The sequence below is a fragment of the Colias eurytheme genome, chromosome 16 (genome assembly GCF_061535395.1).
Source record: "Colias eurytheme isolate Ceu_HAF_F1 chromosome 16, ilColEury1 Martin Lab GWU primary, whole genome shotgun sequence".
In the NCBI taxonomy this organism is placed as follows: domain Eukaryota; kingdom Metazoa; phylum Arthropoda; class Insecta; order Lepidoptera; family Pieridae; genus Colias; species Colias eurytheme.
This window is the reverse complement of record NC_142995.1, coordinates 10,536,727-10,563,033: the sequence shown is the minus strand read 5'-3', so window position 1 is coordinate 10,563,033 and position 26,307 is coordinate 10,536,727. Positions and strand designations below refer to the sequence as shown.

Genomic DNA, 26,307 nt, shown 5'->3' with positions numbered 1-26,307 from the left:
ATGTTTTAAAAGGAAGCTCTTCGGTCAATATTTTTAGAATTGAAACAAAACATGTATTGTATTCAACTTCATTTACATACTCGATTTTTTAAGTTAAATAACATTTTTACCTTAAGTTGGGGCTTACAAGTTCTGACATATAGCAAGAAAATATTCCATTCAGATTAAATGCATAATACAAAGTGTCTACACAATGGAACAATAAACGCAGGTCACCTAACTAAAAATTACCCTTTGGATACATGTGTACATACCTCAATAAATATACTTATTGCACTCACACTATAATGCTGTATGCAAAACAGTACCATATGAACTATATAAACAAGAAACATATGCCAGAGAAAGATATAATATATAAGAATATAATACATAAGAACTACCAGATCATCATTATGTAGATAAAGCTTAGAATTAACTTTATTTTAAGACGAAAGACGCAGGTTTGAATACCGGCTTATGTTCAATCGCATTTGAATGCTTAATATAAAATTTTAATGCTTTAATACATTTTGTATTTTAAATTAGATTGGAAACTTGATTCATGGTACTGTTTTGCTTTTCTTGGGAGGGGTAATAAATGTCGGGAAAGAAAAGCTTGTAAAATACAGACACAATATTCTAATTTGTGCAAAATACTATTTAAAATGCTTACAGTAAATAAATAACTTACAACTACCAATATGGACTAGCATCAAAATCAGACTTGAGTTAAATTAATACACTTTAAAATAAATTAAGATACACCTAAACAAAAAGGAACAGTAAAATGAGATCTTCAATAAAGCTTAAAAATGCGTAAAAATTGCAATACAAGTAAAAAAAATTATGCTTGCAATTATACAAATAAAAAAATCCTCATCTTTATAATTCTTCTATCTTCCCTGGCAACATGCCTTATTACTGTTAGAATTGAAAGCCGTAACGAACAAAAACGAAGCTTTTCACACATTATAAAGTAACCAAACTGCTCATAATGCTCCATACATCGCAAGTGTTAATATAAAATACAAACTCAACAACTACACATCCTTGCCTCACACTACGATCACACGAGATCAATAGACTAACACAATGGACGTGAGCTCGTAGGCGAAAATCTAGTGGCAGTTTTAGACGACCTCCGCTAAGCTAACTTTATCTCACACCTACACACTTGTATCTGTTAATGTTCTCATTTATAAGACAAGATTGCTTTACATACTTATGTATAATACAGAAATATTTAATTACCAGATACAAGTGGTCACAAAATGTCTCCTTTGTCTCACCAAACAACAATTTTGGTCCTGTAAATGAAACATCATCAGTGCGCATCGCTGGTCCTATACGGCTAAACTAAATTAAACCTTAACATACTATACATGGGAGATCAATTCTAATGTTAATCACTCGGGAATCACTTCCTCAACTATAAAACTCTAACTTCTATAAAATATATAAAAATTAGGGAGTGTTCTGTCGATAGCCTCGATAACGTCCTGGTTTTGTGCCAAAGTGCAGGGGATGGCGGACTCGCGCCCGTTCGCGGGCATCTCCGCTTTAATGGGAACTCTCTAGTCATCGCATGGGGTATTCCAGTGTCGTACGAGTGGGAAGTGTTTGTATTATAAGGTAAACTGTGTAATCCAAAGTTTATTCAAACATTAAAAACTGCATTTGCTCATCTCTTGACTAAATCTGCTCCCATTTAGTACCGAACATTGATATATTACATCAAAATCGTACACTTTACTAACCGAGATTACAAATAGAACAGAGAACAGATTCAATAAACTGATCCAAAAAAAACCGTACACTCACCGACACTGCGGCTCCACCACACCAAAACACTAAACACTTCCCACTGGCACTGCACTACACTACGCACTACACATCACTGTCCGGCGGCGGGTCGGCGGGCCGGGGCGGGCCGGCGGGCCGGGCGCGCCTAGAAGTCGGTGCGTCACTATAAGGGGTCGTCGCGCGACGTGGAGGGCTGCGGCACGGCGCGGTAGGCGGCGGCGGGCTGGCGGGCCGCGCGGCCCCCGGCCCGCCCGCCGCGCCGCACGCACCCGCCGCGCGCCGCCACCAGCGCCAGCGCCAGGCCCAGCGCCGACCCGCACAGGCCCACTCCCTGTAATATAGCATCACCATATTTTAGTCAATGATATAACCTCCTCCTTTTTTTGAAGTCGGTTAAAAATATTTTGATTGAATCGAATTTTACAAAACAAATAATAATACAGTGAAATTAAGAACATAGAGGTCTTCTTTTTTTGAAGATTCTGTTGAAAATAATTATTAATGAAGTAAAATGCTTTCTTAGTAAATCATGTGTTATAAATGATTAACTTAGACCCGTACCGCAGTGGCGTAGAGCAGCGCAGCGGAGGGCGGCGCGCGGTGCGGCCCGCCGGCGAGCGGCTCGGGCGCCGCCAGCAGCACCGCCGCGCCGCTCAGCAGCCACGCCGCGCTCCACACGCCCAGCCACCCGCTCTGCAATGCATACAAATATTATTTTATAACTTTATTGACAAACATTTAATACTCACATAGTGGATAGATTTCACAGACTTTAGAAGCTGTGATTTGTACTACTGTGTCAACTAACATGACCAGAAAGATAATATTAATCTCTTCTTTAGTCTTATCTTTTATAGCAGTTAATGGAAAGTGAATCCTAGTCATTTTGAGTAAAACAAAACAAACAGTAAAAAGCTTTAGTTAGTAGTTTCTATTTAAACTTTTGTAGCAGAGTCACTTGCACTTTAATTCACAACTTAAAACAATAAAAAGCACTTACCCATTTAGTAAAGTCCATGGGGAAGAGCGCTACCAGTCGGCTGATGTGCAGCGCGAGCAGCAGGCCGTGCGCCATGAGCGAGGTGAGCGCGCCGAAGAGCAGCGGGCGCGTGGCCGCCGCGCCGCGCAGCCCCACCGCCGCCCACGTGCACACGCACACGCAAAACGTGCACAGCTGGAAACATTCAACTAGTCTATGTAGCCATGTATAAACAATTATTTTTGAACACACATTGCCCGCATGGCCAAAATACATTTTCCAAATTTCCACCCCTATTTTTTAAGACAGTAATCCGAGTAGACATTGAACTGAATTTAATACAGATTGCACTGTTCCCTAATGTAGATAGGTACATTACAAATCTAATTAATATAAAAAAAATATAAGTGTAGCAATATAATATTGTAGTTTTAGTTATTATTATATTTTAAAAATACAAAGCTGTATTATTTACTCATTTTATGATTTAATAAAAAATTAATTTATTTGCATTGTTATTTGCTATGTCTGAATATGGGATCAAGATAACTTATAATGTACAATTGTACAAGCTTATCAATTTCATTTGTATTAGGTGAAACATTTTCTATTTCATATTTTAGTATAAAAAATAACATTAGTAATTTAAAGACCTGCATAAAACAAAATAATTAGTATAGCTGGACTATATAGAGCAAGTCTTATGACTTTTAATTGCATGCATTTCTTTGAGCTATAATGAATCACTATAGAAATATTTCTCATTAAGGCTAATGAGAGTATATTTAATACATAAGCAAGAAATAAATACCAGCTCCGTTTCATGGTAACTTTATGTGTGGGATATCTTGTTTATATGTATGTAGCGAAAAGGTTTTTACATTTACTCGCATAATATCACCACAACACTCAGCCAAAATATATCCAATTCCAATGCAATGGCATGTGACCAGCATAGAAAATGTAAATTCTTATAGTTCAACACACTATAGATAAAAGTATTGAGTTTGTATTGGAATTACTTGATAATTATTTTTTTTTAACAATTATGAAGATTTGGGCACTTTGAATCTATATCTATCTAAATTTATACACAATGCTATATGGTATTCATAGAAATTTATACTTTTATTCTAATCTGTTACTTAGCCATATGTTTACTGTTTAGCCAGTGTGATCTCAAATTGTCATAAAGAAATTACACATTCAGATGTGCACCGAGTGATGCTAATCTTATTTCAAGATTGTATGTTTTTTCTCTTCAGACGAGATAATTTCTTTGATCTCAAGAAACTGATGCTGAGTATTGTATTTGGGTATAGTTATGCTGTATCACAATGAATGTTGTTGTGAAATAGAAGATATACTTACAACTAGCAGGAAAGTAAGCGATCCGTAGGGCGTCAAGAGGTAGGAGAGTCGGCAGTAGAGAGGGGCGAGGGCCTGCGGCCGGGGCGGAGGCACGCGCGAGTAGTGAGCGTGCGAGTCCCACGAGTGGTCCGTGAGGTCGGTGGCGGCGGGCGAGCGGCCGCCCGCGCCCGCGCACCCGCTGCCCGCGATCTCGAAGTCTTGCACGTCCTCCCCTCTGCAGCTCGTCGGCTCCAGCTCCCTGATCTCCTCCAGCAGCAGCTCCACTTCGTCGGTCGAATACAACTCGCTCGCGGACACGTAGCGCGTCGGCGCCGCTTGCATATCACCCGCCCACGCCGCTACCGCCGAGCGCCGCCGCCCCGGCCCCTCCTGTTATCGCGCTCGCCGTTAATCACTCGCTACACTCCCATTGGACCGATAGCCGAGCTCCTGTACCTTTTGGAAGCAACACTGATCATTCGTTGCTCTCTATGTAACCGCATCATCTATTTAATCGAAGATTTATGATAAATTAATAATTTGTAAACAGAATTAAATGACGCACTGCTAGCACGCCATGTTTGTTATCATATTTTTTTTAATCATACAGCACAGACCACAGATGACTCATGACAGACATTTTTAAACGAGACAGTTTCCAACAATGTTGACAGTCTTTAAAATATTGATTATAAGAAAAAGATATCGGTATTCTACTTCAGAATTCTATTTAAAAATTACTTCTTACCCATGTTCTTACCTAAACGTGGCTATGAAATTATTGAAGATTTCAATTAAACATTATTTCACATTTATTATTTTGTTTTATTTAGATAATTTTTAGTTCAGATACAATAGCTTTTTGTTAAAATAACCATTCATGCTCCGACTTTGACAGCATTCGATTTCATAACCACATACTAAAATGACTAAAATAAGAACTATTACCACAAAACAAAAACCGATAATAATTGAACATATATATGAATATTAAATATATGATGTATGAGCGTGGTATGAGCAAGGGTATGAGCGATGAGCAATCACTACTCTTTTTCAATAACTGAACAAAAAAATCGTACCCTATTACAGTAACTGAATAGGTATATTACAGTCTGTCTGTAGTCATGAAATAAAAAGAGCGTGCTGCATTCATACATGTTGCATGATGTAGCAACCCTGAATAGCGAGACTGAAACGATTTTGACACTAGCAAATTATTTAAATTTTATACAGGAAGTAAAAATGGCTTCACTGAAAATGATTTTTTATACGTAAACTTATGCATTTCGCCCTGTGAGAAATACACATTAAATCTTTAAAATGTAACATTTCAATGGACTAAATATACAGGGTGTCCCACTATTGGTATACTAAGCGCGAAGGGACTTGTAGTTTTGCATACACTGATCACGTAAAAAATACATAAACAACAAAATTACGTCAAAAATTTTTTGATAATTTTTTCCTGAAAATCCATGTTTTCTTCTCTAGCTTCGCGCAGCCGTCATATACCGCTTCTCTAATGTGAGCATTTTGTCTATGAAAACATAATCTTAAACGATAGCTCACGTGCTAGTGGCAAAAATGGGCGGTTTGCTTGTTATGGGTGTACACATAGAGTTTTAAGAATTCATCTTTTTGAAAAAAAAATGCGTCTGGAATTTTTTAAGTATTTTTTACGTACTCAGCGTAGGCAAAACTATAACCTCCTTTGAGCTTAGTATACCAACAGTGGGACACCCTGTATATTTTCCTAAAAGTTTCATTCAATTTTTTACTACTACTGTTTATTGTACTTTAATGTCTATATCATTCATTTAAAGATAAGAGGAAGGAAAAATGGTAATTGAAATAGAAACAAAACATAAGATTTTTCACATTTTATTATTTAAAGTATGGATGTAGCAAATAGCTATTGTTGTAACAACATTCTAAGACAGCTTATATCACAGAGTCTTAACATATTTTCCTTATTGTACTAAGTTTACCGTACACTTTACAAACATTTTATGTATTGCAAGCATTTAAAACAGGTCAAAATAACGCTACAGCTACGATATTAGAATATGAGGAACTTATTAATAAAAGCACGGTGGGTGAGACCTATTATTATAAATGTATTATTGGAGTCAACATTTAGTTACGTAAGGAACCGATCGAAAAAGTCAAGTCATACATATACATAATATGTAAACAAAAATAGATATATTTAATTTGAATTAGTCAAATTTTCAAGTACTGTAATACTCGCATCTGCAATAAACTATAATAAATGTACCATTATAAACGTATGTTATAACTACAAAAAGAAAAATGCAAAAAACAGAAATATATCAAGTTCAGTTTTCTTAAAGACTAAATATAAAATAAATGTAACACTTAAAACTACATTAGAAAATTCAAATATAAATCACAAAAATAACTAACTGCCTGTCGGTTTCATTTATGGCGTTAACGAAAATAATTTTACAACAGTACTCTATCACTCGTACACATCGAAGTCGGTTCGAATAGAGATATTTTTTATGTCATAAAAAAAAGAAATAAGATTATTTATTTGCGTCAGTTCAATGTGTAATATGTCACTCAATCTTTATCATCGAAAAATCGACAAACTCTTAGGACACACCCGTATTAATTACAGCAACATATATTTATTTATTTATTTGGCCATATAGGTATGTCGAAATTTGACATTCGATCAAAATTATTTTTATAGAACCAAAACTGATACCCGCTACACGCAAAAAGTTTATCAAAAAAAACGTATAAACGTACTCGTATACAACTATATGCACAGGACTAGTCACTTCTTCTCGAAGCCGGGCGGCGGGCGCACGCACTCCCCCGTGTCGAGGCCGAGCGGGCTCGTGGCCACCGAGCGGTACTCCGGCGCGTCCGGGTTGAGCGTGGAGCTGCGCGGCCGCACGCAGCTCGCCGTGCTGCTGGTGCTCGCGCCGGCCCTGGCGCGGCTGATCGCGTCCAGCATGTAGCGCTGCGCCGCCGCCGGGTCCACGCGGCTCAGCGTCGCGAAGATCTCGCACTCCGACGCCGGGATACTCACCGCCCCGCCCGCGTCCCCGGCCCCGCTCGGTGCGGGCGGCACCTGCGGCGTGGGCGGCACCTGCGGCGTGGGCGGCATGTGCGGCGGGTAGGGCGCGCGCTCGCACGGGAACGGCGCCGGGTAGGTGTAGGGGAAGGGCGCGGGGAACGCGGGGTACATGGGCGGGAACGGGCCCACGAAAACCGGCGGCAACGGCATCGGTGGCGCGGGCGGGTACGACGGCCGCTGAGGCCTGTGCGCCCGTGTTCGCATGTTGTGCTGGTTCGTGTTCGCTTCGCTCTTGTTGACGAGTTGGGGAATGCGGTTGAGATGATTGGCGGAGCGCGGCAGGCGCGGGGTCGGTGCCGCCGGCATGGAGGGCAGCAGCGGGGCGGACTGCACGTGCGGCGGGGACGCGGGCGGGGAGGGGGAGGGGGAGGGCAGGGGCGAGGGAGGCGGCGAAGAGGACGGGGAGGGGCTGGGGCACGGGGAGGTGCGGGGTGAGGTGGAGGGCGAGGGGGAGGGGGAGGGCAGCGCGGCGGGCACGTGGCGCCGGTACTCCTCCACGAAGTCCAGCATGACGCCGTCGCGGATGTACGCGTGGATCTCGGCGTAGTTCGGCGTGAGCCCGTTCTCCAGCGCGTGGAACGTCGGGTACAGGTAACTCTCCGACTTCTGTAAACCGATCCGACTCGTTAATTTTATGTATACTTTATAAAATACTCAATTTAAAATTAGATATTCGTGGCGAGGATCGTTCAGATGTCGGAGGTTATATACCCGAGTTCTAAAGACGCTACATACTTTTTATGTTATCATGTCGCAATAGCTTAATGGTCAATGAATTTCTTATAAAAAACTTAAATAAGTTATAAAAAAAAAACAGTTTACGTTTCCATTTCATGACATGTGACATATAAATATAGAGCGTCTTTTTACAAAGAATAAAATATTTCGCAAATTCATTTAGGGCTGATTTTTCAATCCTTGGATAAAACTTATTCGTCGAATAATATATAAAACTACCATTTTAAAAACGTATTCTAATTGCCCGTATTTGACAGTTTACGTGACATTTTAATATTATCGTGTTAATACTTTATTTTACGGATAAGTTTTATCCAAGCATTGAAAAATCGGCCCTTAGGCTAATAACTACTCAAAATATGTATATAACCTCAAGCAAAACAAACAGTATTAATAGTTGAAACCGAAACTCATTCAATCATCAATAATTATTCTGTGACCCTTGATCGTCATTATTAATGCTAATAATTTTATTGTAAACAAAGCATAAGATATTGATATGATCCAGTTTATATTGTTTAACATAGTATACAATGATTTTTGTGATTATATCAAAGATATTTAATAGTCTCACCCACCAAAACACGTAATTTAAATATAGGTGTATATTAAAAAAAAGTCATCATTGAGTATTTCGCGTTGATTCAACTAGTCAGATATCGCAGCATAATCTTGGAAATGTTTAAAGTATATTTCAGATGAACAACAACAGCTCTCTGAATTTATTTCAAGAATAGAAAATATGTGACCATAAGGCGGAATTCTGATCTGTGTCTTTTACTATACTGTGGTCAAACGATCAGGCGTCACGATACGGCAAAAGACGCAGGTTCGAAACACAAATCCCGCCTTCGCTTTTTCTTTTTTATAATATTTATAAACATTTTTAAGCTATAAAAAAAACTACAACCTATTTATAACACGTTCTAGACCGGTTCACGTATTAACAGTCTTAAGATAAATAAAATGCTACTAATTGCTTGATCAGAATATAAAAACTTATTAGTATACAAAATGTGACATAAATCATCATACTATACATCATACATACATATACATTGTATAAATATAACAAGGTCGCTTTCTCTGTCCCTATGTCCCTTTGTATGCTTAAATCTTTAAAACTACGCAACGGATTTTGATACGGTTTTTTTTAATAGATAGAGTGATTCAAGAGGAAGGTTTTAGTATATAATTTATTAGGTTTTAGAAAAAGCGGGCGAAGCCGCGAGCGGTAAGCTAGTATTGCATAAATGAAATAGTTGCCTTATCAAATACATGTTTTTACACATACATAATATAAAACATCTTCCATTCAACCATTTACCCACTTTACAAAAATAATAATATTTTACCATAATCATTGTACACATATGTGTATATATAATATTATTTACAATGTGAAATGGTGAATATTTGAATGATAAGAATAAAAGTAAAACTTTAATATGGAACTACAGATTGAATAATAAAAAATATTGATGTATGAAAATAATATGTTTGTTCGATCATGTAAAAACTACTATAATATGGATATGGCCAAAATTGATTAGATAGATTGGTTAAATGTATAGAATAGGTTAGATTCGATAACTTATTTGTCTCGTTTAACTATTAAATCGATAAATTTTTTGATTATATGTATTCAACTAATATGATTTAGTTGACAGGTGGAGGTGCCGCAGGGGTCTATTCTAGGTCCAAATTTATTTTTAATTTACATCAATGATAAAGGTACAATCAAATCAAATTTTATACACATAAGTATACACATATAAAGAAAGTCACAGAAATATACAGAATACGTTCATTTAGATTCAAAGTCGATATTTGTTTGCCAACTCGAGACGTTTCTGCAGCGCTTTACACTTCACACTGCTCTCAACTTCACTAATCTTTGTTAGTTTAGTTTTAGCTAATTTATCGTTGATCGCCTTGATCTGTGAGAGTCGCGCACTTTTGATGTTATTATTGTCTTTATCGTCACATTCCCAAGTCGGTATGCGGCGAGGACCCGTCACTTCTGAGGCGGAGGCCGATATATCGGAGCACGTGTCGTCTGAGCCGCGGCTGTTGTCGAGGTTCGAGGGGTTGCCGGGTTTAGAGGGGTTGGAGCGACTTACGGAGGGGGTCGTGGTGCAGAGCACGGCGTGGCCCGCGCGGATCAGCTCCGACTGGATGCACACGTCCTCATCCGTTGACGTGTCGATTAGAAGTACTTCGAGGATCCCGTCCTCCTGGAAATTACAAGATTATCGTTATATAGTTAAAGCTTTAGAGTATAAAATATGTTACAGTCAAAACCCTGAACCAGTCAATAACCTTATTGACCGGTAAAATTAATCAATAAGGATATTGACTAAGGGCGTCGGTCAATATCCTTATTGACTGATTTTATCTGACAAAATCAGTTAATAAGGTTATTGACCGACACCCTCCGTTAATAACCTTATAGACTGATTTAAAAAGCAGACATTCAGTCAATATAGGTTTTAATCAACGTACTGAATAGATTTTGACACTTAAATCTTTCTGTAATGGGCAAGTAAAACAATAGCGAGTTTTACTTACCCATTACAATAAGGTTTAAGTGTCAAATTGGACTCAGTCATTCACGTAACGAGTAGAGTACCTGCGGCGCGGTGAGCACGTGCGCCACGAGGCGGCGCTCGCGCACGGCGGCGAGGAAGGCGGCGGCGGCGGGGCGCGGCCACACGCGGGCGTGCGCGGGCGCGGCGCCGGCCAGACGGGCCCGCAGCGCCTGCGCCGGCAGGGCGCCCCAGCGGCGCAGCAGCGGCCGCAGCCCCGACACGGCGCACGCCTCCACCGTGCCGTAGTCCACGTGCCGCACCTGCCCGCGACACCAACACGCGAGTCAACAATAAACAAGTGAAACGCGCTTTTTAGTGTAATACCACAGAATACATAATATGTAGTAGCTAAACGCTACAGAACGGACGCTCTCCGCCTCCCGCCAAAATTAAACACTTACCTCACCCCGCACGATCAGTCTAAAAATGGTCCACATTTTTCTACAGGGACGATACGCAACGAAGATTGACAACATTGATCAAATTGACTTAAAGTAATTTTATTATTTTGGATTTGTAATTATCGTTTTTCGTAGAAAATGGTTACGTAATGTGCTGTTTACGGATGTATTTCATCAGAAAAACGCAAATTTTTTTTTAGTCTAGTCAATAATGTGCCAACCATAAAGCGTTAACACACACATTTGCATTCTCTACAGTGTGACTGTCAAAACGATAATTTTGTATGGAGTGCCCGGGGTGTGGTAACACAATAAACGAATACCAAATTCTTCGTTCGTAAGTCGTGACTGTACTTTAGTTAAAATTTCATCACATAAAAAGCCCAAACACTCATAATTCGTATATTTTGGTACAAATTATTAGCAAAATTATGTAAAGTATTAAGACGTGTCACACGTGTGAATCTAACGTAATGGCACATATGCGGCATAGAAGATGTATATAAAAAGTGTCAAATGTGTATGTGTGGTAGAGCTCACCTTGACAGTGTCGCTATCCAGGATGCGCACGATGACGGAGCGGTGCCAGTCGCCGTCGTAGCAGGACGCCACGCAGTGCCCCTCGCGCACGGCGCCCACGGCCAGGCGCCGCCCCGCGCCCGCGCCGCGGGAGTAGTACTCGCTGCACCCGGTACCAAATTATGTCAATACTTCATTTCCAAATACAAATCTTGCTTCAAATAAAATTGAACTAAGATGGAATAAACAAAATAATCTTTTTAACTTAAAACTAGATCGCATTCAAATTGTCCGAACTAGACAAAATTTACGTAGGTAGCTTTTAAATAAAAAAACATCGATCAGAATTAGTTTTTCAATTCGAAAGAAAAAAGAAGAATAATCTTTTGTCTACATGTAATCAAAAATGGATGGAAATTATTTAACTGTTGTCGTGTTCGAAGTGTCGTGTGTCAAGTGTCAGGTGTTAAGTGTCGTGTTTGTAGTGTCTGTGGGTAGTGTCGTGTTTGTAATGTCAGTGTTAAGTGTCGTCTGTTTAGTGTCATGTGTGATGTTTGAAGTTTCGTTTGTAAAGTGTCGTGTTTGTAAAGTTTCGTGTTTGTAAAGTTTCGTGTTTGTAAAGTGTCGTGTTTGTAAAGTGTCGTGTTTGAAGTGTCGTTTGTGAAGAATCGTGTTTGAAGTCATTTTATAGTGTCGTGTGTTAAGTGCGTGTACAAGGCACTCACGTCATCTCGTCCATGACGGCGTCGAGCGCGATGTTGAACTCGTCGCCCAGGCGCATCATCCAGAAGTGCGAGGGGGAGTACACCTCGCCCAGCATCACCTCCAGCAGGTCGCCCGCGCGCACGTCGCCCAGCGGCGCCGCGCCCAGCGCCTCGCCCAGCTGCATGCAGTCCGCGGGGAACACGTCCGGCTCCTGCAATACCAATTATGAAAATGACCACATCTTTTATCGTACTAGACTAATACATATTACATATTTGTTTTGTGACAGTGTCTCGTATTTGAGTGTCATGTGTGTCATTGTTACGTATACTAAAAATCACATGTTTCAATCTCACGTGTGTCAGACTCTGTAGTGTCTACTTACACAACCATATTTCCTGTGTCACTGTACCTTATGTTTGGTGGTCTGTTTACTGTCAAATGTTTTCCTGATACTTTAAGCTACTTAACGAAATAGGCATGACGAAAGATTTTGAAATCCTCTTCCATAATGTGTGTATACGTTTACTATACAAGAAAAACCCTATATTGCGGTGATATACTTAAATTTAACGAAGATTAAAGCCATTTTTCAAAAAATATTTACTAGCTGTGCCAAAACAGCTCGCAGGTGTCATGGCGTAGGCGTGACGTCACTCTTTAGTAAATACGTAATTATTTGTACGGATTGCGAAGAAAATTAAAAAAATATTTAATATGTGTTATAGAAACGAATTTCAAAGTTTATAAGTGGTGTGCAGTATTGCAGTGTGAAACCACATAAAAATAATGCTCAAAAATGTGTAAGTAATTATTTCAAACGAGAAAATAATAAGAAATGATTGTATAAAGTTGGCGCGGAGAACCCCGAACCACGTATTCGTGAATTCGCAATTATATTTCTGTTCTGAGTCGATAAAGCATACGTGAAACAATAGAAAATAAATAAAAATGCGTATTCTCAACATATTCATAACAACAAAACACATCTGACGTGAGTTGTTTACTTAAGCGTGACGTCACGCGTGTTTTAGTCAAAATGGCCAACTGCAGAATTTCAATGTTTTATTTTATTGATAATCTCATTAATCTTAATGTTTTTAAGATTTCTAAGTCACTATATTTAATTTATTTATTATACATTTTCTCTTAAAAACACTAATACGATCATTTATGGATACTGTCGTCATGCCTATTAGCTGGTTTCTCCCACCTCCTGTTATTTCTTACGTAAAACAGGCGCTTGTCGTCGATTTGCAGAGATATGCCCGTGTCGTGGTCATATCGTAGATTTGATCATTTCATGATATGAGTGGACATTTCACGAAATGGTCGCATATCGTGAAATGGCCAATTTAGTTTGGCCACATCATGATGTGGTTTGGGCAGATCAATGATAAGAAATCGTTTCACGATATGGCCAATTAACGCACGGTTTTTTCATGAAATGATCAAAATTATTTGATCATATCGTAAAATAGTTACATTAATCGTTGGTAGAGGCGCTGCAAGCTCTGTGTTTATGTGATAAGATGGCGGCCGCTGGCGAAAATTAAACTATTCGCAGTTAAAAACTTCATAATTCGTTTAATAACAATATTATGAAGAAAGTCATAGCAAAGAATTTACGACGAAGAGGTACGAGTACTGTGGAAAATGTGGATATCTTATATGTATTGAAGAAAAAATGCGACTTAAATAAAATAATTTAAGAAACTACTACTATATTATTATAATTGTTTGTTTTTTAAAAAGCGATCCGCTTCTGGCACTCGCCGGCCGCTGCCGTGGCACGCTCGCTTTGCTCGCTCGGCTCGTGCGTTGTTTATCAAAGTCTAACCTAACCTAACCTAACTGTTTTCTATTGCAAAAACGATTCGCTTCTGGCATTCGCCAGCCGCTGCCGCGGCACTAACTTTAATGACATTAAACAAGTTTTTAGAATATAGTTATTCTGAATTTTTTTAATATTTTATGGACTCTTTATATTTTATACGATCTGGCCAAATGTGGATGACCAAATCGTGAAACGTTGACGATTTAACGATCTGATCAAACTATGTTGGCCATTTCACGATATGCGACCATTTCGTGAAATGGCCACTCATATCATGAAATGATCAAATCTACGATATGACCACGACACCCGCATATTATATACACTCACGTAAGCGACACCGGGCAGCGCGTCGTCGGTCGGCGCGGGGGCGGCGGGCGGGGGCAGGCGGCGCGGCGGGCGGGGCGCGGGGCGCGGCGCGGGCGCGGCGGCGGGCCACGCGCGCCAGTCGCCGCCGCCCGCCTGCGCCGCGCGCACGCCGCTCAGCTGGCACACCACGCCCGCCACGCTCGTGAACCCGAACCGCGAGAAGTTCAGATCGCGCCCGTAGCGTTCCCTGAACAAATACAAAGGAAAAAAATTATCAATCTAGTACAACGGTCCCTTCCACTGGAAGGAAGGATGAAGTGAAAATTTAATAAAAAAAAACTTCCTGAACACACACACAGAGGCGGCTCGTGACAAAATTGTATGGGTGTTCACTTGAAATAAAACAACGAAAATACAATAGCGTTAGCAGGATAATTTATTACAAAAAAAAGAGCACCACATTATAAATCCATACTAATATTATAAATGCGAAAGTAACTCTGTCTGTATGTCTGTTACTCAATCACGCCTAAACTACTGAACCAATTTGCATGAAATTTGGTATGGAGATATTTTGATACCCGAGAAAGGACATAGGCTAAAGTCCGGTCGCGGAGCAGAAAGAATTTCGTACAATGACCTCTTTACCTACTGACAGTGGTCACAAACATTTTTGAATGAAGTTCAGTTTACATGAAATATTTGGAGGAGAAAATGTTTTTTACTAATTTATTAAATAAATGTCCTTTATTCATTTACAATACTTATTAGTTAGTTACATTTTATCTTTTTCAATAACCACAATATATTATATAAAAAAAAGTGTGCGTGTACACACATAAGAAATGAAACTTCTTTATGACCTTATTTTTCAAAAAATAATTTACTATATACAATATTACAGAAATACGTTAGTCTAACACGCGATTTCGACTTAGGCGGATTTTGATTGGACATAAAGAGTTTGAAGTTTATTCTTAAAAATTTTGAATACACAAAATCATAATTCTCCAGTTCCAAGATTTTGTAATACTATTAATAAACACTGTGAGCTTTTCAACATTTTTTCGGACTCCCCCAGCAAACTCCGTAAAATTTTTCAAGATTTTTCTTTTAATGGATGATGTTTAACTGTATATGCATATTTTTTTTTTCTGTTTTTATTAATTTTCTTTTTTTTATGTACTTAAAAAATAAACTGGTTTAACGTTTTTGCATGCTGTGTTTGCCAGTAAGTGTTTGTTACATTAACCATGTTTGTTTATTTTGTGTATCTAAACTTTTGTAAAAATGTAAAAATGTAAACAAACGTTGGTAAACCAATAAATAAATAAATAAATAAATAAATAATTGAACACCTGACACCAATCTAGCAAACACAAACCTTACGCTCTCAGGTTAAAGGTTTACAATCCCTAAGGACGGCGGTCATTGCACCTGTGCGAGCAAGACACATTATTTTTACAAGGGAGTGACAGTGACAGGTAATAACAGGTTAATGTACGAAATTCTTCCTGCTCCGCGACCGGACTTTACCTTTTATTGCGAAATATGTACCACAGGCGAAGCCGGGGCGGACGTCTAGTAATATCATAAATGCGAAAGTGTGTTTATTCGTTTTAATGTGACATGGCCATGGGTAACTTTTGACAGCGGTGAAACGACTCATACTAATGCGAATTTAACATCAGGGGAATCCGCGGGCAAAGAAAAATATATGAATATTGTTTTCAATAAAAATGATGATGATGATATTGTTTATGAAATTAATAATAATTCCATAATTCCAGGGCCCTGGTGAAAGCGCCCAACGACCGGGCGAGTTTATATACGTTCGCTAGCTATGCAGATACTGAGCTATTCTGCGCACGCGCGGCCTGTGGATAGAGAGCATAGCGTACGGGATGTGGGTGGGAATAGGTGGGTGGTTGGTAGTACTTTAATCAGTCGTAAAAATTTCCAATTTTAGGAAGATTAGAAAAATGCTTTTATCAATAGTTAGGGAAATTTCGATTGACAGAAAAATTACGATAAGTCTGGAAATAATTCTATAAATCAGGAAAATTTCCATAAGTCGGGAAAATTTCTATAAGCTGGAAAATTTCCATAAGTCGGGAAAATTTCTATACGTCAGGAAAATTTGTATAACTCAGGAAAATGTTTATAAGCCAGGAAAATTTCTATACGCCAGGAAAATTTCCATAAGTCGGGAAAATTTCTATGCGCGAGGAAAATTTCTATTAACAAGGAAAATTTCTATACGTCAGGAAAATTTGTATAAGTCAGGAAAATGTATATAAGCCAGGAAAATTTATATACGTCAGGAAAATTTCCATAAGTCGGGAAAATTTCTATACGTCAGGAAAATTTGTATAACTCAGGAAAATGTTTATAAGCCAGGAAAATTTCTATACGCCAGGAAAATTTCCATAAGTCGGGAAAATTTCTATACGCCAGGAAAATTTCTATACGTCAGGAAAATTTGTATAAGTCAGGAAAATGTATATAAGCCAGGAAAATTTATATACGTCAGGAAAATTTCCATAAGTCGGGAAAATTTCTATGTCAGGAAAATTTGTATAACTCAGGAAAATGTTTATAAGCCAGGAAAATTTCTATACGCCAGGAAAATTTCCATAAGTCGGGAAAATTTCTATACGCCAGGAAAATTTCTATAAACAAGGAAAATTTCTATACGTCAGGAAAATTTGTATAAGTCAGGAAAATGTTTATAATCCACGAAAATTTCTATACGTCAGGAAAATTTGTACAAGTCAGGAAATGTTTATAAGCCAGGAAAATTTCTATACGCCAGGAAAATTCCCATAAGTCGGGAAAATTTCTATACGCCAGGAAAATTTCTATGTCAGGAAAATTTCTCTACTCCGGGAAAAATCAGGAAAAATTATAAGGAAGGAAAATTTCTATTAGCAAGGAAAATTTTTATACGTGAGGAAATTTTCTATAAGCCAGGAAAATTTCTATCCGTCAGGAAAAATTCTATACGCCAGGATTTCTATACGTCAGGAAAAAATGTTGTGTGGTTTTATGAAACCACAGTAAAAGTTAAACTGTTCGAACGGTTCCGAACACTGCTTTGTGTAGCGCATGTCGCATGACGGTCGGCTGCCGAGTAGGTATACCTACTCGGCAGCCACGATACGTACGCGACATGCGCTACACAGACCAAAAAGTTTGAGACGATGTAATAAAAGTTTCACTTTAAAATTACACAAGTCGGGAAAAATTATACACGCCAGGAAAATTTCTTTACGTCAGGAAAAATTCTAGGAAAATTTCTATGCGTGAGGAAAATTTCTCTTTACCGCAAAAATTTCTATAAGTCAGGAAAAATCCATAAGTCGGGAAAATTTCGATGAGACAGGAGAATTTCTATACGTCAGGAAAATTTCTCTTTGTGGGGAAAATTTCAAGTGATAAATTATGATAAAATACGTATTTAAGGCGATAGAAACGATTCAACTATAAATTTATATTTAAACATGGTACCTATGTATAATAAATAACCTTATGTTTCGTGTTTCTCAGAAATAATTCAGAAAAGAACTTAATACAACGGTTCCGTGAGATAGGAGAGGATACGGAAGATTGCTCTAAACCGTTAGGCGATTGTGAAGGTAAGATTATTATTTATTTAATTAAAGATGCATAGGCGAAAGATGCATCTTCGTCTTTTATTATTTAAAAAATGTCTTGTTGCTAAAAAAATTATTAATGATCGTAAAAAGTAATTAACATTTTATCTGGATTAAAAAGGAATAACCAAGCCATGCCAAAAACTAATTTCGTTAATTTTGCATCTTCCATAATATTCACCATAACATATACAACTCTACAAAATTATATTTTAAACTGCTTGAAATAAGAATAAAAACTACATAAATTAAAAAAAACTTACTTATACATGTCCAACAAGTCACTACACCAAACTGGCTCTGGTTGTTCACAGATAAGAGTTTTCAGCTCTTCTTTTAATTCTTCTAATGCTTCTTTTAAACTTCTGCCACCTATAACCGTAACATTGCATATATGTAACATGTTCACATGTACGAGCCTAATGTATTTCATAAAACAAAAATATTTTTAAAAAATAAGTACAGTTTACATAATACTATTTTATTTAATAATATCTGAAATCTGGACATTTTAAGAAGATGTTATTTAAATGTAATACTAATACAAATCTACTGATTTTATGAAGCACCTTTCAGATACTTAAGGCCGCTGCATACGTGACGGGAAAATACCTCGGACGGGACGTGAGCGGGACGGGCACGTGATTGCCTCGTTCACAACGGGAACGTGGTGCAAACGCATACGCACCGTGACGTGATTCTGATCTAACGTGCTAGTGTTGTGAATAACGAAAGATGGATTTATAATAGTTTAATTTTTTTATAATATATATAAGATTATTTATAATATTTAAATTTATAATAGCTGCTATAATTTTGTAATGGTTTTTGTAATTATTTATTGTAATTTACAATATATTTGCATGCTCAATTACGAGCCAGAATGTTTAAGAGTCTATGTAATATGTACCTGCCTAACATCTTTGTAATCTACATTCTGCAAATAAAATTATTTTGGCATTTTAAACATAAAATACGTAATTCAGAACACGATGAAGTGTCACAGGAATCATCATAGGTGAAAAGGACTAAGTATAGTTAGGAATACCTACCACGATATATTCATTAAATAACACTTACCGTTTTCACTGTATGACAATTTCACGGCAATTTTACGCCATAAATAATTTTTATACTTCGTGTCTATATATTGTGGGTTCGCTATACTATACAACGCTGGATATGAGCGAACACATTCGATTAGTTTTTCGTCGTCCATTTTCGATACTTGGAAGGCGTCACTACTAATCTCTCCGGCACGAACGGAGCGACTGTGCATACGTAGCGAAATCACGGACGGGACGGGGCACGTGCGGGACGGGACGTGCTAAACATCGTCGGCGACGATATTTTTCCCGTCCACGTTCCCGTCCCGTCGATGTTCCCGTGACATATGCGTATTTGGATACATTTTGTATGCAACGATGTTTCCAAAACTTCCCGTCACGTCCCGTCCGGGTAAAATCCCGTCACGTATGCAGCGGCCTTTAAGTTCATCAACATTTTACTTTTCATCATAGATCTTTGTCAAATTCAAAAAAAGTAATTTCGTTTATTTATTACATTTCTATACATTCTGTTTAACTATCTGACAGTTAAAATTGCCAATAATATTTTAAAATATACAACAAAACATGCTATCAATAACTATCAAAAATCCTGAAACTGCTGCTAGAACTATGATTCAACTCACTAGATGATGTCAGCCGTCCAGAGCTATGATCCTGTGACCTGCTGGACTCCACTTCATGTAAAGAGTTCTGATTGCTTTGGAATGGCGGCAGATCCTTGATCAACTTGCGTTCCACTTCAGGGGAATGATATCCATTGGTCATCACTTTTGGTTCATTTTCTGGCTTTTTCATTTCCTGTATTTCTGGCTGATGATACCATTTTTGATTATTTTTTTAGTTTTTGCAAATGTCACTTACAGCTTACAATTCACAGTCAAACATGGTTTTAAATTATTTATAAATAGAATACATGAAAAGACTTACCGTTCTTTTCTCTTTTACTAATCTGTTTTTATTTGTTTGTTGTTCTTCTTTCTTTGTTTCTACATTATTTGGTTTTAAATTCGATTCTAACACACTTCTTCTCTTACCCCTACTGTAAAATATATTTTCTAAATTGTTTACATTTTCTAATAGATATAAGTGGTAAATTGAGTAAGCAGCTATACATTATCTTGTTTTTATTGCAATACTTATAATATTGGAAATAATATTGGAAAGTGGATGGTGGAAGTGGGATGCAATAACTTGGCCATAAGTAGAAAAAAAACTTACAATTTTACAAATGGTGATGTCCTTTGCTTTTGTACAAACTTATCAATATGTTTCAACGAGTCTGGTACTATTAACATTAATTCTGGATTTTTGGGAGGCCCTACAAACTGAAATTAAATAATAAAATTAGTTTCTCATTCTATCTTTTCTCTCCTTGAAACAGAGGTACATATTAGGTAGTATTTTATGAGTTTTTCAAGTTAATACTAACTCATAAACAAAATAATTTTTTACCAACAGATTAAGTTAAATAGCAACTCCTTACACACTATAACTGGGTCCCCCTAAAGCAAAGGGGGCGCAAAGTAAGGACTTAGAAAATTTTTGATCAAAAGTGAAAAAAATTTTTTTTTTTTGCGCGTCGACGGAGCCCCGCTTCGCGGGGCTCCTATTTCTGTGTAGTTTTTTTTTAACAAACCTAACCTAACCTAACCTAATGAAAATCATCAATCTTTGAGGGCGAATATCTCGGCCATTTTTGATTTTAGAGAAAAGTTGTTCCTATAAAACATGCTTATATTAGCGTAATCTTTACGATAAAACAATAATAAATAGGTGTTATAATGACACCAACTCCATCAAAAATTTTCTAAGTCCTGCGCCCCCTTTGCTTTAGTCCAACCCTATAACTGTAATTTACAGTACAATAGTCTGTTTTATTAATAATCCAAATATATCATACTCACTATAAAACAATCACTGCATCGCTCTTGTAAAAACTGAAGGGGGTCTCTATAGCCAAATTTGGTCAAAGGCAGTGGGGAGCCAACCATCTCCCGGTAGTCTTTCAGCAAAGAGGTCATATTCACTGTTACCGGGCTTGAAACAACAAGAGAACGGAGAATAGACTTCAGTTTCTTGAGTTCCTCCTCCATTTTTGCTTACTTACCTAAAAACAAACATGTTCTATTTGAATAATACAAATAGTTACACTCTTTTCATTAAATACGTCATATTCGAGAAAAAACGTTTTTTGAAGGTAGTCATAAGGTAGTCATTATATTAAACAATTTTTTTTACCCAATAAATGTTGAAACAAAAACTAGCTTATTTTATTCAGCATGTTTCTCGTTTGAGATGCTATGCCATATGATTACTTAAATAATCAGTTGCTACCAATTTTTATAAATTTTGAATAAACATCGAAAAGGCGATTTGTTTATTTTATCCCAATTAAAAGTCCTATAATCCTATATTATTAATACCGAAGAATAAATATTAAAATAACTGCACATCAACAAAATGAGCCTTATCTGTAAACGTCAAAGTCAAACCGGCGAATTCAAACAAGAAAACACCATGCTTGTTTTCATCTTCATCACAGACTGATCACAGATTAAGCTAATGTATGTTACTAAATCGTAGTACTAAATAGTTACTACCTGTGGTTACTACGAGACTGAATACAGTGATCAGTGGTCAGCTTAGGTGGTCAGTGTGAGGGTCAGTGGCAGTATAAGGGCTGTATAATCCGTGTATAATCAGAATTTACACATCAGAAACGACAAACGGGGTTTTTATACAGGGTGTCCCAAAAAGTATGGATATACTAAAGCCAGGAGGTAGAGGTCCTAGAGGGCTATTCGAATCACCCCCATGTATGTTATGCGATTTTTCGTATATTCGCGAGTTATGACGTTTTTTATAATTTTCACCTATTGTCGAGTACGATGAGGTATTTAATTATGGTGACGTGACTTATTGTGGTAGATGCTTGATTTTTTTTGTGTTTTAAGCTGAAAGATAGGCCAATCCAGTATGGTAACATTTACTATCGTTAGATCTTGAATGAAATAAAAAAAAAAAGAATTGAATATTTAAAATGGCCCCCCTGTTGCTGCAAGTGCGAATTAACCAGAAAAAGTTGTTTTTTAAACATCTGAATGCCCTTTTTATTGTTTTTAATGGTTTCTTCTGCTACTCTCAATTTCCGGGTTAATTTCGCACTTGCATTAAGCAACAGGGGGGTCATTTTAAATATTTCGTATAAAGTGATAAAGTATAAATTATTGTTTGTGTTTGATATATTTACAGTACACTGTACAGTAGGTACAGTACGGTCGCGGCATGAAGACAGAGAAACCAACTGTCTACGGGCAAACTATTCGATGGGTAGTTTTGCGTAGCGCAGATGCGTAAGTAAATGCCACGTATAGAAAAAAAAATTCTACCGTGTATCGTTTTAAAAAGCTTTATTAGATAAATAATCGAATACAGAGTGGTGACTGGTGAATCACAGTTTAGGGCGCTTCGGACCGAGGAGTGATTAAATCGTATAAAATTTGGGTAATATGCCGACCCGCGTGTTCACAGTGTCGTAGCACGGGACACGATCTAGAAGACTTTATTACCACAGAGCAAGTAAGTAATTATACATTCTGTGCATGAAGCGCACTGTTCCAGTAAAAGTGTTTTCAGTTGGTTCAGTTGCACCACTTCGATCGTATATTGTGTAGCTTTCATGTTTTTTTGCTATGGTAAATTTATGTAAGTGGTCTGTCACACAGAGCAAGTAATCTATTTATATAAAAATGAAACCCATTTTTCTTGGTCACGGCATCACGCGTGAACGGGTGGACCGATTTCGATAATTATTTTTTATAATATTCCTTGAAGTACGAGGATGGTTCTTATGGAAAGAAAACATAAACATGTACCACGGGTGAAGCCGGGGCGGACCACTAGTTATTATCTAATATCTCAGAGGAATAATAGGTTTATTGCTCTGAGTCTAAGAGCGAGCGCCCACGAGCAACTTTGTCTCCGCAACAATTTTGTCTCCGCAACTATTTTGTCTCTCCAGCCATGGGCTAGTATGAAAGTGCGCGTACGTAGCGACGCAACTCCCGGGAGACTTTTTTGTCCGCGGGTTCGGAGACAAGCCCGCGACGCAACTGTCGCCCTATCTATTGGTTTCAATGCAAGTGCGCGCACGGCGACAAAAATGTTGCCAGGCGACGGCCGCCGGCCAGTTGCCGCGTAACCGGCGTAGCGATAATACCTATTTATGTCAACGTATTTATTCTCGTACACTGTAGTTTTAACCGACTTAAAAAAAAGGAGGAGGTTATCAATTCGGCCGGTATATTTTTTTTATGTATGGACACCGATTACTCCGAGGTTTCTGAACCGGTTTACGTGATTCTTTTTTTTTTGATGCGGAATGGTGTGGAATTGGTCCCATAAATTTTATTCGGATAAACATTTTTGTCTGGTCTCGATGACTTAATTGAAATGTAGCAAGTAACTTTGATTCATTTCCAGGAAACCGATTGAGCTGAAATTTTGTATACGCATGTAAATTGGATAGCGATGAAACATTATTATGAGATAGAGCTGATTTGATGATGGAATCGGAAGGTGGCCATAGGAACTTAGTAATACATATATTGACTCAACTTTATCGAGGTTGAGCTCGTTTGATTCGTGTTGAAAAATACACTAAAAAGTATTAAATAAAAACTACTTTACTTTTTACAATTACGATTACATATCTATACTAATATTATAAAGAGGAAAGGCTTGTAGGTATGTATGGTTTTCAGTTTTCACGCATAAACTACTGAATCGATTACAATGAAATTTAGTACACATATAGAGGGTAACTTGGATTAACACATAGGATAGGTTTTATCCCGGAAATCCCACGGGAATGGGAACTATGCGGGACAAGAGCACAGACCACAACCGTTTCTTCGAAATCCATGTTGATAAATGCAGAAAATTTTAAAGAAAAAGTTGCGTTGCTGTCGCTTTCGTGAGCGCATCGTTCAAAACTTTGCGAGGAGACAGCGACAGAGACAAAATAGTTGCCGGGCAACTAAGTTGCTCGTGGGCGCTCGCTCTAAGAGCTAGCGCGCACGAGCAACTTTGTCTCCGCAACTATTTTGTCTCTCCCATCAATTTGTATGGGGAGTTGCGTCGCTACGTGCGCGCACTGTCTAAGACAGTGCGCGCACGAGCAACTTTGTCTCCGCAACTATTTTGTCTCTCCACCCATGGGCTAGTATGAATGTGCGCGCACGTAGCGACGCAACTCCCCATACAATTGATGGGAGAGACAAAATAGTTGCGGAGACAAAGTTGCTCGTGCGCGCTAGCTCTAATATAGTTATTGTGTCGTTTATGAAAATCTGACACTGAAAGGTTATTGTCAAATGTCAAATGTCATTTTGATTAGAAAATAAGATTCGACGTCCGACGACGAGAATCGAACCCGAAATCGAAAACAAGTCAAAAATTACGTAAGGGAATAATAAAAAATAATTAAGAACGATGTCCTTTATCCTTAAGCGCACGTTGGGTGCGAGTCGCAATTTGGGACGAGTTGTTTTAAGTAACAACCATATTCCAATCGTTCAACGTGTGGCGACTAAAGCAGACCAAGTCGCTCAGGGCGAAACGCGACCTACTGTTGCTAAATTAGATCCCCTGCAAAAGTCGCAGTTAATCGATTTCGGAAAATATGTGGCGGACTGTATGCCGAAATATGTGCAGAAAGTGCAGATTACAGCAGGCAACGAATTGGAAGTCCTCATCCCTCCAGAAGGTGTAGTGCCTGTTCTGCAATTCTTAAAGGATCATCACAGTGCTCAGTTCGCGAGCTTGGTCGATATCGCCGGAATGGACGTGCCTAGCCGCCCCAACAGATTCGAAGTTATTTACAACCTACTCTCTCTAAGATACAACGCTAGAATCCGTGTAAAGACATACACCGATGAACTGACGCCCATTGATTCTGCTAACGAAGTATTCAAAGCGGCCAACTGGTACGAGAGAGAGATCTGGGATATGTATGGTGTATTCTTTGCAAATCATCCCGATTTAAGAAGGATTTTGACCGATTATGGCTTCGAAGGTCACCCATTCAGAAAGGATTTCCCTCTGAGTGGCTATGTAGAGTTGCGGTATGATGATGAGCAAAAGCGTGTTGTGGTGGAGCCCCTTGAGTTGGCACAAGAGTTCAGAAGGTTTGAGCTGAGTGCCCCGTGGGAACAGTTCCCCAACTTCCGAGGCAATCCCGTTGCTGAAGAGGTCACCAGTGCCACAGAACCCAAAAAAGAATAAATATTGTAAATTAAATGTATAATAGTCATAATTAAATAAAATGCTGTGAAGGCTTCATTGATCTTTTAATCAAATTATAGGTTGCAGATAATTAAAGTAGGTTGTTTAAAATGTGAAAATTTGTTTAATTTGCATGCAAAGTAGAAACTTATTAATTCAATAAAACATATGATTTTTTTTATCATAAATGTTACCTACAGAAAAAAGTTTAAACCTTATTAATATATGTAAATTTGAAGCTTGTTATTAAATAAGTGTAATCAATATGGTTTGTTAGCATTTATAATAGTAATAAAATAGATAACCATTTTTTATATCACTTTGCATAAAGTAAAGGTTAGCAAAGCTAGATTTTTGTGCTAGAAAAGCTTATAACTATAACGCTTGAAGTGATAGCCGAATTTATAATACAACTTCATTACATAAGTAATAGGGTGACAAAGTAAAACATCCAATCATATAAAATCATATATGCATGCAACTGTAGAATCTGTTTATTCATATAAAAATTATTGTATTGTTCTCTATACTCGGATTTTTAATTAGATAAAGTAAACTGACGTTTACTGTGTTGTCAGTTTTTGATGAAATAAAAATAGTGTTGTCACAAAGTGAATGATTGAAAATCAGGAATGAATGAAATTGAATCAATCGTCTAGTGAATATTTAGTGTGTAACAATATAACATCAAATAAACACAACAATGACAACAAACACAACGTAATTAGTTACAATTAACGAAAAAATTACAAAAACAATAACGTAAACAGCGTAACAATAAAAATAAAAAAATGATTATAATTACACTCTACTTGTAACTTATATCTTATTTTGCTTTTTATATTATAATTAGAAATAATGTTATTTTATAGTTTGAAATGATGAACTATTCATACTCATTGTTCATTCATCTGATTGAATGAGAACTGAATTCCTCACTATTACTTTAAATGTGAAAACATTATTT

The 26,307-nt window shown here is 37.8% G+C and overlaps 3 protein-coding genes across 3 annotated transcripts; 1 reads left to right on the top strand and 2 right to left on the bottom strand.

Moving 5' to 3' along the window:
• Window positions 1-1,948: 1,948 nt before the first annotated feature.
• LOC149902063 (uncharacterized) lies at window positions 1,949-4,760 on the bottom strand. Its single transcript, XM_090111184.1, has 4 exons — window positions 4,136-4,760; window positions 2,786-2,959; window positions 2,347-2,478; window positions 1,949-2,116 (listed from the first exon to the last, which is right to left on the bottom strand). The coding sequence occupies exons 1-4, from the start codon at window positions 4,454-4,456 to the stop codon at window positions 1,949-1,951; spliced, it is 795 nt and encodes a 264-aa protein (XP_089967310.1). The 5' UTR covers window positions 4,457-4,760.
• A 1,222-nt stretch (window positions 4,761-5,982) lies between these two features.
• LOC149902062 (uncharacterized) lies at window positions 5,983-21,566 on the bottom strand. Its single transcript, XM_090110739.1, has 12 exons — window positions 21,294-21,566; window positions 20,960-21,162; window positions 20,274-20,380; window positions 19,983-20,094; window positions 19,679-19,865; window positions 18,249-18,357; window positions 14,351-14,576; window positions 12,204-12,394; window positions 11,500-11,641; window positions 10,600-10,818; window positions 10,091-10,204; window positions 5,983-7,835 (listed from the first exon to the last, which is right to left on the bottom strand). Exons 2-12 carry the CDS (start codon window positions 21,146-21,148, stop codon window positions 6,924-6,926), a joined length of 2,508 nt encoding a protein of 835 aa, XP_089966865.1. The 5' UTR covers window positions 21,149-21,162; window positions 21,294-21,566; the 3' UTR covers window positions 5,983-6,923.
• Window positions 21,567-24,432: 2,866 nt separating this feature from the next.
• Window positions 24,433-25,397, top strand: ND-30 (NADH:ubiquinone oxidoreductase core subunit S3). Its single transcript, XM_090111113.1, has one exon. It carries the CDS (start codon window positions 24,549-24,551, stop codon window positions 25,338-25,340), a length of 792 nt encoding a protein of 263 aa, XP_089967239.1. The 5' UTR covers window positions 24,433-24,548; the 3' UTR covers window positions 25,341-25,397.
• The last annotated feature ends 910 nt before the right edge of the window (window positions 25,398-26,307 follow it).